The 16600-nt window shown below is 41.1% G+C and overlaps 1 protein-coding gene across 1 annotated transcript in view; it reads right to left on the bottom strand.

The window, feature by feature from the left end:
• Positions 1 to 16600, bottom strand: part of RHOBTB1 (Rho related BTB domain containing 1) — a 54718-nt gene that overhangs the window by 11237 nt on the left and 26881 nt on the right. Inside the window, exons 4-8 of the mRNA XM_075348663.1 lie at positions 10406 to 10591; positions 7473 to 8434; positions 5477 to 5595; positions 3010 to 3160; positions 721 to 809 (exon numbers count right to left, since the gene is read on the bottom strand). Coding sequence (XP_075204778.1) covers positions 721 to 809; positions 3010 to 3160; positions 5477 to 5595; positions 7473 to 8434; positions 10406 to 10591 — 1507 coding nt within the window. The remainder of the gene's footprint in view (positions 1 to 720; positions 810 to 3009; positions 3161 to 5476; positions 5596 to 7472; positions 8435 to 10405; positions 10592 to 16600) is intronic.

The raw sequence follows: 16600 nt of genomic DNA, 5'->3' as shown, positions 1-16600 counted from the left end.
GTGTTATTGGTCAGGAGGAGGTGACCTGTGACATCAGCTATTGTGTCATCTACTGTATATAGAGGTGTTATTGGTCAGGAGGAGGTGACCTGTGACATCAGCTATTGTGTTCTTTACTGTATATAGAGGTGTTATTGGTCAGGAGGAGGTGACCTGTGACATCAGCTATTGTGTTATCTACTGTATATAGTGGTGTTATCAGGTCAGGAGGAGGTGTGCTGTGACATCAACTATTGTGAATTGTGGAACTGTATTATTTCCATATATACAGGTTTTTATCTGTCACTGTAATGATAATGAGACTGCTGATAAGTCATCTGTACAGAACCAGAAGTATCATTCTAGTATTACTCTTGAAGGTTACAATATTTTGGATTTTTTTTATATAGTGATATGTAAAATTAGGAGAAAAAAAAAAAACACATTATCAAATAATTTTAAAATTACATTTAACATAAAACCTTAAGTGATTTTCATGGATTGGATTGTTAAAGGTTACAGCGCACTCAGATAAAAGCAAGATTTCTGCTCATGTCTGTGCCTGCTAGGAATATCTATGTCTCTCATCCGATCAACACAATTCCAGGACTGCCTGATCTTTAGCCAAGATAATCTCTGCTGAAAGATAACGCCATTGCATCTGCTCTCCCCGTCCGGCCGCCGCTGCTTATACTGTAATATCCTCTGTGCTGGATACAACAGAGCCATAATAATACAAACCTGAGCAATTTCCAGATAGGTCAGCACATCCTGATCAATATCCGCGCCGCTCACCGCAGCCTTGGTCAGCTCCTGCACAGCGTGCTGTTCTGCAGGACAAAGCACATTGTACACTCCGTCACAAATTATACAAATAATACACATTTTTCTGGGAATCAAGAAATACACGCAAAGCAGATTCTATTTATATTCTCCATACAATACGAAATGCAAGCAAGTATTACAAGGTTATTAAATAATATAGAGCTATGGAACTGGGTGGGTGGACTATGGCACATCTGGCTGGGAGTTGTGGTTCATTTTTATGTACATATGACCAGTGTCATAAACTTAAAAAACAACTATAAAAAAAAGTTTGGCTAATCTATTCTAAAGACAGGTAATCCATCAATACAAAGGCTTTTTCTTAAATTGCTCAGTCATAATCTTGTGTAGCTGACCATTATCACTGCCAGGTCTACCAATAAAGTGATCACCAGAACTGAGATATTGATGATCTATCCTTAAAATAAGTAATCAATATCAGATATAGTGGGCATCAGACCCCCAGCACCCCCCGTGGTCATCTGTCATTATATAATAATAATATTTATTCATTCATTTATATAGCGCTATTAATTCCACAGCACTTTACATACATTGGCAACACTGTCCCCATTGGGGCTCACAATCTAAATTCCCTATCAGTATGTTTTTGGAGTGTGGGAAGAAACCCACGCAAACATGGGGAGAACATACAAACTCCTTGCAGATGGTGTCCTTGGTGGGATTTGAGCCCAAGACCTCAGCACTGCGAGACTGCAGTGCTAACCACTGAGCCATGAAGTCCTGCAGTGGCTGGATATACTGTACACAATGGATGGAGTAATTTAGTGGCCAATCTCAGGTACTGTAGCTTGGATCCTATTCACTCCAATGGGAGCTGAGTGTCAGCCTCTGAGCATGGGCACTACACAGTGCTGTGGTATCCCAGCTCCATACACTGTGTACATCCAGCTCCTGTAAGACATGATAACAGCTGATCGGCGGGGGTCTGGGGTAATTAAAACTTATAATATATCCCAAGGATACGTTATCCACAACCCCTATAATATTTTACTTTCCTGCATTGCATTCCTACAGCCTATTATTGAAACATAGTACTACTGTACATAAGGGAAAAGCAGCTAAGGTGGCGTCCACATGTCCAGTAATCATCCGTTCGAACAGATCTTGTAGAGATCCATTGGCAAAAAAGTTCTCCCAACACAACTTTAGCCATTGTTAAATAACTGATGTCTGCCAGATCCATATTTTTAAAAAACTTTGGAGAACGGATCAGTTAACGGATTGCTATTTATCATTCATTTGAAATGGATCCTGTAAGATAAAATGGATCCATTACAAATACAAGTAAAACAGATGGCTAAATAGCAATCTGTTAATACCGTAGATCTGTTTTCCATAAACTCCAATGTTAAAAAAAAAAAAAAAAAAAAAAAATGGATCTGGTAGACATCAGTTATTTAACAACGGATGAAAGTTTGTTAACAGAACTTTTTTGCTAACAGATCTCTGCAGAATCCGTTCTAATGGATAATTATTGGACATGTGAACTGAGCCTAAAGGCCTCGTTACACGCAGCGATATCGCTAGCGTGCATACCCGCCCCCGTCGGTTGTGCGTCACGGGCAAAATCGCTGCCCGTGGCGCACAACATCGCTCAGACCCGTCACACGGTCTTAACTGCTGAACGACGTCGCTGGTGCCGGCAAACCGCCTCCTTTCTAAGGGGGAGGTTCGTGCGGCGTCACAGCGGCGTCACTAAGTGGCTGCCCAATAAAAGCGGAGGGGCGGAGATGAGCTGCCATAACATCCCGCCCACCTCCTTCCTTCAGCATTGCCGGCGGCCGCAGGTAAGCTGTAGTTCGTCGTTCCCAAGGTGTCACACGTAGCGATGTGTGCTGCCTCGGAAACGACGGACAACCTGCGTCCTGAACCAGCCACGATTTTTTGAAAAGGAACGACGTGTCTACGATGGACGATTAGGTATTTTCCATCGTTAACGGTCGCTCGTTGGTGTCACACGCAACGACGTCGCTAACGAGGCCAGATGTGCGTCACAGAATCCTTGACCCCAACGACATCTCTTTAGCGATGTCGTTGCGTGTAACGGGGCCTTTCGAATGCAGCCAAGGTAAACCCACACCCTGATTATATGCAGTGTGACTGTACATATGGGAAATGCAGTTAAGAAGGGCGGCACAGGCAATCCCGATCCCCGATTACACGCAGCGTGCCACCTCTTACCAGTGAGAGACACCAAACGTGGAAGGCAGATTCTGTTTGCCAGTGCAATGAGCTCCAGCGGGTCCATGTCCGATGAGCACGACAGCAGCTTGGTGTAGAGATAGTCTAACACAGATTGCATTGAAGATTTGCTTACATTAGGTAGGATGATCTGCAAACAAACACAGAATTATCAATAAGTAACCATCTGACCAGTATAAATGATGCCAATAATAATATGCCTCTCTCAGAGATCTAGTGTCTCTTGTTACTTTAATGCGAGCCTGTCAGCACACCCTGACTGTCCAAACCAAGCACAGGCGCTCGGTGCACCCTTGGCATAGCCCAACAATTCACTGTACCTTCACACCCACATATTGTGCATCTATCTCGGTCTCATTCTCCCTTAACGAACAACTTTGGACTTAAAGGGAATCTGTCACCATTTGGACCCTTTTAAACTGTTAATATGGGCATACAGGTTATAGAATGCTAAAAAAGCCATCCCTTTAGGTCTCATATTAGATGGCTTGTTATTGAAATATTATTTTTTATCCCTTTATGTAAATTAGCTCTTCCAGGCTATGGGGCGGATGCTGCCTGGAAGATAACTCTGCCTCCAGAGATTATTTTAAATAAAAGGGGCATTTCCAGTGATATGTGCGTATAACTGACCCTTTTGCAGGTTCCTCTCAGCTTCAGTCTGGATCTCACAGGCAGACTGTGCTGCAATATTGTTGCAATGAAGCAGAGCTCAGAAAGCTACAAAATGTGTGTTTAAAAGAAGTCATATTCCATTTCTCCTGCTCTGTGTCAGTTACTTGGGTCACACTGGTAACGCCCCTTCTATTCAAAATCATCTCTAGAGGTGGAGTTATCTTCCAGGCAGCATCTGCCCCATAGCCTGGAAGAGCTCATTTACATAAAGTGATAAAAGATGATTTTTCCACAACAAGGCATCTGATACGAGGCAGGCAGGTGTGACATTTTCCGCATTCTATAACCTGTATACCCATATTAACAGTTTAAAAAGGTCAAAGTGGTGACAGATTCCCTTTAAAACGATGATGAAAACATAGGTGACAGATGGAAAACAAAGTAGGTGTTAATTGCGCGGCCACATCAAATGTGCACCACTGTGCTTGGTTTGAACAGTCATTTTGAGAACAGGTCTCATAGGGCTCCAATGTTTGATTCCTCCTCTGCCCCTTCTGTAAAATCCTTGGGTCAATTCCTTTAACTATTAGTTGCTAAAAATTCAGAGGCGTCATGAACAGACTCCCACTATGCAATAGCCAAAGGGCTGACCCTATATATCCATGGGCCCCGTGGCAGATGCCATAATTTTCCTGCATGTATAGTATTACATGTTGGTGCAGAATATATATACATTTATTAAATTAGATACTCCAAAATGGAGACCGGTGAAAAGTGTTTGATTGGTAGAGGTCCCACCGCTGGACCCCTCACTAATCATGTGTCCCCCATATTAAAGAGGTGGTTCACTATTTAGCTTTCAAAGCCACATCGATATAATGTTGAGAAACAAGACTTCTCTCAAATACCTTGTGTTGGCAATATTGTTTGTGACAGGCGCTATTACGGTCCACTCATTCCCATGCAGTGACCTCCTGGGCTCCGTGACCCCTGATGTCCAGTGATGTCATGTCAACTTCCAGTTGACCTGACATTACCACGGCTGACCTCATTCTCCATGAGTGACTGGGGTGTGGGTAGCGTTTCACTGCTCGTCACAGCCCAGCATCGCTCCTGCTTACGGCGCACTACAGTGAAAGAGCAGGGTGATGCTGAGCTGTGACGAGCGCTGAAACGCCAGCCACAGCCCAGTCACTCACGGAGACCTGGGTCCCACCTCGGTGATGTCAGGTCAACTGGAAAGTTGACAAGACATCACCGGACATCAAAGGTCACAGAGCCTGGGGGGTCACGTGATGCGGGTGAGCGGACAACACAAGGTATTTCAGAGAGGTCTAGTTTCTCAATGTTATATCGATGTGGCCAGTAATGCTAACTAGTTAGCAATCCCTTTAATGGAGTTGCTTGCACAACGTCTACAGTACTGACAGAGAAGGCAACTACGGCACTGGTCTATCTTTGTTAGTCTATAGATATTGAGTGGAACAGCCGCACACACCATTCAGGTGGTGGACCCCCTTATTCATGATCGTGAGGGTCCCTGCTATAAGATAACATATTACTTATAATATGTAGATCTGATGCCAACTCCTATGTATTTTCTCACTACAGGCTGAAAAGTGGTTTCCATGTTAGTTTATGGCCTTTTTATGACCTTCTGAGCACTTTTATAATTGGGGCCCATATTTGTTTTTCCTTTTGTTAGGATTACAAACTTTGCGGCTGCAAGTTACAGTTTAATAATGCAATGAAGACACAGTCCAGGGGGGCAACAAGCAAAAGGCTCTTATATGGAAAATGAGCTAGAAAACCCCCTAATAAATGTATATACCTCATTATTCGCACTTTCCACAAATGAACCTCCAAACATTGCAGCCATCCATTCACAGCTACAGATTAGAAGCGGCTTATGGGCATTGATGCTTCCATCATCCAATTTAAATGTCACATCTGGAACCAAATATAGAAACATGATCACTAAGCCGGTAGCGGCACGGCTTCCAGGAACACAGGGAACGGCGTCAGAATAGGAGCAAAGGCGGAGGGACCGCGTTATCATTTCACAACGCTCCTGGGCATTAATGAAAGTGAGCAGAAGCCCCGAGAGGTGTCAGAAAATCAGCGGCTCTTGTTTATGCCTTTCATAATTAGCACGCAAATGGAAACTGCTATTCTTAGCACTATATCCTAGAGAAGGAAGGACTGTTCTATATATAATGGACGGAACTGTACAGCAGCTTTTACTGGACACGTCACATATTTACCAAACTGCTAGATAGTACCATAGACCTATAATAGCATGGCGCAGTAATGCCTTGTAGATAATGAGGGTGTACAGTAGGGCAAATTACACAGAACAGCGCCCCCACTCCAGCCTGTTCATAGGCATGTACTACATGCTAATCAACTTATTCTACTCGTCTGATTGGCCTGGAGAGATTGAGAATTCAGACATAGATCATTTAAAGGTGATCATACACAAACTAGTAAAAAGACAATTGATATTGATGTGACCAGGAACTATCTACTGTATGCTGAGGTGTTCCAAGCCTACTAAGATACGTGACGTCAGGGGGGAGAAGGTTTGTGTTCCACTCTCTCTACTGCATTTTGGGTTAAGCTGATATTTGATATGTATTGGAGATTCAGCAGATTTTGGGTTTGCTCACACAGGCGTATGTTCTCTCATGTGAGAGAATTGGATGGATTATGCTAATGACACTCGGTGCAAACTCTGCTGGGAGCGTGAGCCGAGTATCGTCACTGTGATCCGATTTCTCCATCTTCTCCATTGTCTGTGTATATTCAATTAGTTCCCATGTCATGCACAATGCAAACCAACCTATAAGTTGGCTAAGTAAGACCAGATACAGGATCAGATGGAGTGAAAATATTCTGAATTTCCATTGGCTTTCTGGCTAGCCTCTTAAAGAGGTTGTCCACTAGTTTTACATTGATAGCCTATCCTTAGGATAGGTCATCAATGTCTGATCAACCGGGGTTCGACACGCCGCACCCTCGAATATCAGCTGTTCTCGGTGCTGGTGGTCACAGCAAGCAGCTGGAAATGTTCAGTTTCAGAGATACTGGCTGCAGTCGGGTACTACACATCTGCCTCCTATTGATTAGAGTGGGAGGCGGATGTGCAGAAGATGGAGCAATTCCGGAACTGAACATTTCCAACTGCCTGTTGCCACCATGGGGACCGAGAACAACTGATCGGCAAGGGTGCGGGGTGTCGGACCCCAGCCGATCAGACATTGATGACCTATCCCAAGGATAGGCCATCTATGTAAAAGTAGTGGACAACCCCTTTAATTCACTCTCACAAAGAGAGTAAGTCTGACAATTGGTATACAATAGGAAATAGTTATATATGAAGTTTAAGATAAGATATATAGGTTATATTTTACCAATAGTCTTCTAACATTGGTCATCATATAATTTACTATTTGTAGGGGAGATTTAAGACTAGAAACTGCAAACAGAAATTGCAACTAGACACTTCAATGTGTAGTGGTTTCCCTAAGACTTTTGTTCTTTCTTTAGTTAATGACTTTAATGTTAAAGACCTATGAGAATATGCCTCAAAAGTTAATTAAAATACTCTGGAGAAAAGGGATTTGCAGTTTCAAGATAAATTCTAAGCAGATTTGAGAAAAGAATGGGGTGGAAGAAGTGACCGAGCCGGAATGGTGTCATCAGTGCAGCAAGGGCCTGTAAAAGTGACCTGCACATGTACCAGATCTACAATTACAGTGCTTGAAGAGATGTTTTAGCAGAAGGCACGGATGAATGGAAATCTAATCAAAAGAGAATCTGCTCACCAGAAAAGGTAGACTTGGAAAGACATTCTTTGATTCGATTTGCTTTCCTGACGTGAAACGCTTTTGTAATCTCCTGGTTCATAAAGGCTTCTTTGTTTGTGATGTTCTCTACCATCATTCGCAAATCAAACACTTCTAGAATTTCAGCAATTTGTGCTACTCGCATCAAACCTTTTTCATTTTCATCTAGCTGTCCTGTGTACAGAAAGCGTAATACAGTTTTAAAAGGCCCATATTGAACAGAGGAGTCCATCCGGATCACAGTCATCGAACAAGTCCTATTAGAGACTGGGTTGACCATCAGTTCTTGGTGCATACTATGAAAGCCTTTGCTCCAAGACGATAAAGCAACATAACCTTCCTCGTCACAATCTGAAGTTAGTAAGGTATCATCGCTTTTTGAAATCCGGAGACAGGCATTTGATGGTTTCAAGGAAGCTCCATCGGTATCCTCGTCTGTATCGAGGCTTAATGTCCGCAATAACAAATCTTTTGTAGGTTTTTCCTTCTTGCAGAACCTTTCCACTGGGTTCTGAGACTCTTCATGTTCCATTAAAAAAAGGTCATAAAATTTTGAAGAGGAGGTAGCTAGGTAAATTTTATGAGCAAAGATCTGTTTTTGGTCCTGTAGGACAAACATGACATCTGCACACAAAGGATTGTCCAGTAGGTCCCCAGCATCATTAATGTTAGATTCACTGGAATCAGGTATCTTTATAACTGGCGGTGGGGATTTAGGGGGAAGGAATGGAGCTTGTAGCAATGGTCTCTGGACTCTCTTTAGATGGGACTTCCAAAACTGAAGATGTCTCCTGGAGATCAAGGCAGCCCTGATTGCATTGTCAAACACATCCTTTATCCCAAATTGGTCAAACACACTGGTTTCATAATATGGGATCCCAAGTTCCTTTGCAACTTCTCTTCCTCTTTCTGGTGGTAAAATGTCTCCTCTTTTTATTGGTCTGTAATGGAAATGAAACATAATAATGAATGTAGTAATAGAAAACTCCTCTCCTGAACTTTCCAACGTTAATCACAATTGACATTTTTCTGAAGCATTACTTTTCTTGGGATCTGTTTATATGGCCCGACATGCAGCACTAACTGACCACAAATCGATTAACATATACTGATCGGCAGTCATTTAATAACCTGCTTACAGAGGCAGACTGCAGTAAACGATGTGCACTGAGTGACCTGTAACAGATGGCTCAGTGTGCACAAGCTGACATGCTCCCGGCAGTTCGAGTCCTACACCGCGATGAATGATGATCTCTACAACTGCACAATTTTGCTAGTTTATTGGGTAATCAGCATTTTCTCCGGTTTAGATAAAGAAAGAAAGAATGAAATGATTAAGCATCTCCTATACTTTGCAAAGATAAACACCTACAGCATGTGAATGCCTTCCATGTGTTGTAGTTGTTTTTTATACGGACCCATAGATTTGTATTGTCCCTTGTCGGACATGTCTCCTTGTAGTTTGCACAGACAGACGGTCCATGCAAAAACCTGGACATGTGAGCAGCACCATAGGGTATAATGACTATGCGTAGGATCAGTGAAAAAAAAATTGGATGCTATACATACCGGAAACAAGGACTCGTAAAGCCCCAATACTGATCATTACTCCCTGGCAGCCAGATCAAGGCAGTGTGAATTTCCTCGGCAAGCACTTAATTGCCACCATTATGGGTGTCTCTTGCAATTATTTGGCCTCAGCAATGTCACAATATCATGGTGCGACGCACGTCATGACATCGAAGAAGCCAAGTAATCCCAAGAGGCGCCCAGGATGTCAACATTTGAGTGTTGGCCGAGGATGTTCATACTTATTTGGTCTGCTTGTAACAGAGTACCGACGTGAAAGCCAAACCAGTGTAATCTGAATCTTTTTACTCTTCTCTAGAAAACAGCATTTACACATTCTTTATAGCATCTACATGGACCATAGACAGCAGTAAACAAGCTCTGGCTCATTGACTTCTAGGCAAATATTATTCAGGGAGGAGGGGAGCTGTGACTATCCGGTATTGTGAATGTATTGATATATATTTATGTTATCTGATGTAATCCTGTCTGTAATGATAACAAGCCTTATATTAGGCTTAGTGGCCAGCGTGAAATGGAAAGATTTCAGGGTTTGTTAAATATAGATAGCAATATCAGAAATTAAATTATTTTAAAAACTTTAAAAAAAACAAAACAAAAACATTTGGTTTAAAGGGGTGGGTTCACTACTCTGCAATTGTGACCACATCTCTGTAAAACTGATAGGGAAGGCTTCTTATAAATACCTTGTTCAGCCAATTCTGCCTTTGAGCGATGCTATTGTGCTCCACTTATCACCATGAAGTGACCCCCGGGGCTCTATGACCTTTGACATCCGGTGAGGTCACGTCAAATTCCAATTGACTGGACATCACCAAGCCCGACCCCAGTCTTCTTGAGTGACTGGGCTGTGGGCTGCGTTTCACCGCTCATCACAGCCCAGAATGTTGCGCACTCTCTCCTTTGCTGTTGAGCGCCGCAAGCAGGAGGGATGCTGGGCTGTGATGAGCGGCAAAACACCGCCCATAGCCCAGTCACTCAGGCAGACTGGGGCCAGGCTCGGTGGAGTCAGGTCAACTGGAAGTTGACATGACATCAACGGATGCCAGAGGTTTCCCGGGGTCACTTCATGGGGATGAGAGGACTGCAATAGCGCCGATCAAAAGGCAGAATTGGCTGAACAAGGCATTTAGAAACAGCCTTCCCTATCAGTTTTACAGATATGTGGCTACTACTGCAGAGTAGTGAACCACCTCTTTAATCAATAGTTATTTTTATTGATGCGTTACGTTTAAGAGAAATTAGAAATCCTTACCAGCTGATTATTACTTATGGTCTAGATCATCGCTTTAACAATGAGCTAAGATAAGTGTATAGCTTACCTGGCTAATGGCCGCCTTGCCCTGTTAACAGCTTCAAGATCGGCATAACGCAGGTCCAGCTGGCAGCCAACAAGAATGACAGGTGTACGGGGGCAAAAATGCTTGATCTCCTGAGCCCACATTGTTTTCACATGGTTTAAGGAATTTGGATTTGCAATTGAGAAACATAGGACAACAACATCGGATCTGAAAAAGAAAGCACCATAGATTTAGAAATGTAAAGACTGCATATTCTTACAATCAATGACAAATGTTACTATCAACAAAAAACATTTTTTATCTAGTCAGCAGGTGAACAAAGCCCAAGAGTCCCTTCTCAGTAACCGATGGAACCTTTCTGGAAAACAGACCAATCTTTTACCAGCAAGGTTCCAGCAGTTACTTAGAAGACAGAGGCAGAAAGAACTGTCACTTCTCCTTTGGAAAGGATGTATCTATTTCTGCCTTGTAGATGCTTGACAAAGAAGTACGGTAATATAGAATTAATTTGTAAGATGACCTGACATCACTGCGGCTTGAGTGATTGGGCTGTGGGCGAAGTTTCACCACTCGTCACAGCCTAGCATCTCCCTTCACTGTAGAGTGCCGCAAGAAGGAGCGATGCTGGGCTGTGCTGAGTGGTGATACTCCATCCACAGCCCAGTCACTCACGGAGACTGGGGCCGGCCTTGGTGATGTCAGGTCAACTGGAAGTTGACGTGACATCATCGGACATCAGAGGTCACGGAGCCCAGGAGTCATGAGAAGGGGATGAGCGAACCGCAATAGCACCACTCACAGGCACAATTGGCAACACAAGGTATTTGAGAGAAGCCTTGTTTCTCAACATTATATTAATATGGCTTGGAAAAATTAGTGAACCACCCCTTTAAATAGCTATCAACCAATGCTATATTAGGTCTACCTGGGGATAGTTTCCAGACTTCCGCCAGGGGTAAAGAAGCTGGACCTGTTGTCTTACATTAAAATGAGGTTTTTTCAAAGACCACGTCTATATAATAATGATTTCTCCTAGCATTACTAAAATGGTTTACGTGGTCATTCCTGACACTATACATACTTTTCCGTTTAGTACCCAGCCTTAAGGGTACTTTACACGCTGCGATATCGGTACCGATATCGCTAGCGAGCGTACCCGCCCCCGTCAGTTGTGTGACACTGGCAAATTGCTGCCTGTAGCGCACATCGCTAACACCCATCACACGGACTTACCTTCCCTGCGATGTCGCTCTGGCCGGCGATCCGCCTCCTTTTGATGGGGGCGGTTCGTGAGGCGTCACAGCGATGTCACACAGCAGCCGTCCAATAGCAGAGGAGGGGTGGAGATGAGTGGCCGGAACATGCCGCCCACCTCCTTCCTTCCGCATTGCCGGTGGACGCAGGTAAGGAGATGTTCGTCGTTCCTGCGGTGTCACACATAGTGATGTGTGCTGCCGCAGGAACGCCAAGCAACATCATACCTGCAGCAGCAATGATATTAAGGAAATTAACGACGTGTCAACGAGCAACGATTTTTCACGTTTTTGCGCTCGTTGATCGTTGCTCATTAGTGTCACACGCTGCGATGTCGCTAATGGCGCCGGATGTGCGTCACTAAAGACGTGACCCCGACGATATTTCGATAGCGATGTCGCAACGTGTAAAGTACCCCTAACTTTTGCACATAACATCTTGTATAAAAATAAAAAAATATGTGCCATATTCCTACACGGAATTACATATATAAAATAAAGTCATTTGGAGCTATTCTCGGCTTCCACTACAGGCAAGCTGTAGTCAGTAACAGTAACACAGTTTTTATTTTAATCAGGTTCTCACTCCAATACTGTATGAGTTAACACATAAACAACACATCGAAGAACTAATCGCCTCGTGATCGTACACCTTCATGTTCTTTTTCTAGATCTCAACAGAATGGCATGAAGATCACGCCAGACACAGTTTCTAAAAATACTATGCTAATATACTAACACTGCAGGTTTATTCTTGTTAGAATAAAAAAAAAAATAAAAAAAATAAAAAAAAAGTGTATATTTAGGCAAAATATAAAATATCTAAAGTCTCACTGCTTGGGTCGCCTGCTAAAAGGGCACCACCTAACTAATTACAGGTCTTTACAGCAATAATTAGCCTTTTAAATTAAATAATGAAATGACTGATGATTACAAATGATTTGTTACCTAAATGGATGTTCAGAAAATTAATATGGCTACAAAGCGGATCCCCACCCTCCACCCGCTATAGAGTAGCCTCCCCATTGAATATGATTTAGGCGATTAACACAAGCTCTGTTCTCGGCTGGGCGGTGTGGTAAGCTTGCTCATTACCAGCGCATATCACATGACCTCCGCCAGAACATAAGTGCTGATCTCCACAGCCCATTGCTAAGAATCTACGTCATTTCATCCTCTACAATAGTAATTATAGGGAGTTGGGATCAGTAACACAAACCATTCATTCATGGCTGAAAGCATTTAACTGCTTTATCGTCATAGAATCTAGTTTAAGTTGCAAAATATAAGAAAAAAAAATCTGGGACAATGATTTTCACTATAAAGTGATTAAAGTGAAGGTTGTACATGTAATCAGATCTGAGGCAGTAGGTTAAAAGGGAGGAGAAGATGAGACTAATATTTGGTTTGCGGAAAAAGACTCAGAGCTTGTATTTTATTCATTGAAATCACTATAATTTCTATGCTTGGGCTCTAGGGAGGGGCCCTACTTACTGATTAAGAACTGTATAGTCACAAAAAGGAGACAATTGCACTCTATAGTGCTAAGATATGTGGAACAATGAATATGGGGTGCATAGACATGCATTACTGCTATGAAAAACATGTAAAAATTGAGATAAGGACTCAGGCAATTTTAATTCTCCATTTGCAAGTTCCTATCCACCCAAAAATTGTATTTTTTTTAACCCAAAGAGAGGCATTGGAGTAGGCAGGGACCCAACAAAAAGAGGTAACCTCGCCGTTGGCTGTTGGGCTCACATAAATCTGGCCATTTTTGTGTGCCAAGTATTTCACTTTTTACATGTTTTTCATAACATAGACATGCATTATGTTCCCATATTCATTGATACACATTTTAGCACTACAGAGTGCAACTGTCTCCTTTTTGTTACTATGTTTCATGTTCAGTTTGCACCTGTTCACATTAGAAAGATAGGATGTGCCATTAGTATTTTTCTTAAGATTACAGGCTTATGCCTTCTGATTGAGCACTCCTGCTCTTCAGCCTCAGGCGATTTAAATTCTCCATTTGCAGGTTCCTGTCCACCCATAAATATAAGGCTTTTTTTAACCCAAAGAGAGGCATTAGTTTGATAGGGACCCAACAAAATGAGGTCATCTTGCCGTAGGCTGTTGGGCTCACATAAAACTGGCCATCTTTGTGTGCTAAGTATTTCAATTTTCACGTTTTTCATAGTATTAATGCATGTCTATATTCCCACATTCATAGATACACACATCTTAGCACTATAGAGTGCAACTGTCTCCTTTTCGTTACTAGGTTTCATGTTCTGTGTGCATCTGTTCACATTAAAAAGGTAGGATGTGCAATCAGTGGGGTTTTTTTTGTTAAGATTACAAGTATATGTATACATATGTCATACAAGGAAGGATGGCAATTTGATTAGGACTCCTAAACAAAAAAAGCAATCTGTTTAGGCTCCTACTTTATAATTCTCATTCTGCAGTTTTAGCGAAGGTGAACTACAAAACTATTGTACTTTAGGTCACCTTTCTTTTTTTTTTTTTAAAGATCCTTTATGTCTCAACTAATTTCTGAAATATAAGCTATAAAATATTATGGTTGAATATCTGGTTTTAGGATTCTACCTCTTCTTTGAGAGCTGTAGAATACAGAATTCTAGGACTATATTGGGCAAGAACACCCCTGCTGCTCCAGCGCAGTTGTTGCAGTGGTCCGGCTGATCTTGTTGACTTGTCCTACAGTGATGATATACCGACCATGCGCATGTGACCAGAGCAGTAGGTCACAGGCATCGGCAGTCTTGTGTGTCATCTGCAAAGGGTCAGCATATGATCACTGTGCAAGAACATTGTATAAGCCCTTGGCTGTCCAAAATCTCATCATAATGCACAATTCCACTAGCTTTGGAGGTGGTAATGGGCCCCCTTACCTCTCGGACCCCTGTACGGCTGCACAGGTTACACCAATGATATGTCCAACCCTGTCACTGTATGAAAAGCCAACAAGATTGACAGGACCAGTGGAAATATACATTCCCATTCTGCACCGGTCTCCTGAATTAATATAGCATACTTCCCTGCAGTTCAGTCTCTTTTCTTTTATCCTTCATTTTCATTCTCAGATTTCACTCTGCATTTTATTCCTATAGGCTCTGTTATAAATCACATGATGCATTAGCACATCATTATGTGGGCAGCTAGAGCCAGTACCATCTCTGCTTGCTGTGGGGCACTATAAATAATACTCTCCTCTATATTCTTCTAAAATAGATTTATATAAGTCAGAAGGCTGAATTGTCATCTCTTGCATTGTAACCATGTAATAGGAGCTGTGTAATCATCATCAGTAAGTGTGATTGGAGTTTGTCCTTCCTAATGAAGAATGTTTATATTACAGTTCGAGCAATATCATTTCAGGAATCTTCTGCTGACAGCCGGCATAAAAGGTCACCATGAGATGACATGATCCAATTGAAAAGTAGAAATACTTGAATTTTCAGATAGAAAGGAACAAATATGATAATAATAACTGGAATATATATTATATTTATTTGTTGCCAATGTATGTAAAGCGCTGTGGAATTAATAGCGCTATATAAAAAGGAACAAAATTATTATTATAATATTATATATATATATATATATATATATATATATATATATATATATATATATATATATATATATATATATATATATACACACACATACACACACATACACACATATATATATATATATATATATATATATATATATATATATATGTATGTACATATACATATCTATATATATATATATAAAATCATATATACTGTATATACATAGAATATATATATATATATATATATATATATATATATATATATATATATATATATATATATATATATATATATATACACACACACTATCTATATATATATATATATATGTGTATGTGTATTTATATATATATATATATATATATATATATTACACATATACACATATACACACACACTGGGATACTAGTTATAGAATAAAAAAAAAGTTAAAAATTAAAAAAAAAAAAAAAAAAAAAAAAAAAAACACTGGATAGCAGCTTTAAGGTGGCATGCCATCACTGCTCCACGCATATGTTATATCCGTCCTCTGTTTTGTGACAAGCACTATGTAAGCCACAATAAATCACAAAATAAAGTGCTTTATATAACTGCTCTACATATTTCTATCCTCAACATAAAAAAGACTTCCAAAGCTATAAATATCAAACCCAGGCACTGCTCCAAGTGTCTAGGAGATATCCAATAACTTTTTTTTAATAAAAAAAAACAACAAAACTTCAATCCAAGACTTTGCCCAGGGCTAAGTACTGATTAAGCCAGAAAGTGCAGAGAAAAGTACTTAAAAGACAAGTGCAATAAAGGAAGCCAACCTTTTTTGTACCCTTTGCTTGTAAATATTATCATGAGCCATCATAATAAAAAACGCACAAGTTATATTGCTCTGCCATCTCCCTACGAAAATGCTATGCATGTGCATTTAGTTGCTTTTTGATCCAGGCTATTTAATTCCCATGCTTTCTCTACTGATGGCAGGACGCTGTAGTCACTCACGTACAACCACCGTCATCAAAAGATGCTAAACACCCATTAATCTACTGTAATCCTCAACATTGTCATAAACACCCCAAATTATGAGTCAATGCTCCACTGAGCTAATGGTGTAACATAGAACAAAGCATGGAAGATTAGGAAGGGAATGGACTCGACACTAATTGAATAGGTGGAGCAGAAAGTCATTGTGACAAAGAACAATTATGGGAGAAGAAAAATGAAAGAAAGAAAGCACAACCACCACCCCCATATGTATGACCATCGGTCTGGCTTCACGAACCCTTGGTGAATTACTTCTTTGAAAAGACTTCTTAGGGGAAATATAGTTTTTAGATGCAGGTTATTCTAAAAAATGGGCAACCATGAATTGCATCGGC

This window comes from Anomaloglossus baeobatrachus, chromosome 5 (genome assembly GCF_048569485.1).
Source record: "Anomaloglossus baeobatrachus isolate aAnoBae1 chromosome 5, aAnoBae1.hap1, whole genome shotgun sequence".
NCBI lineage: Eukaryota > Metazoa > Chordata > Amphibia > Anura > Aromobatidae > Anomaloglossus > Anomaloglossus baeobatrachus.
This window is presented reverse-complemented; position numbering and strand designations above follow the sequence as displayed.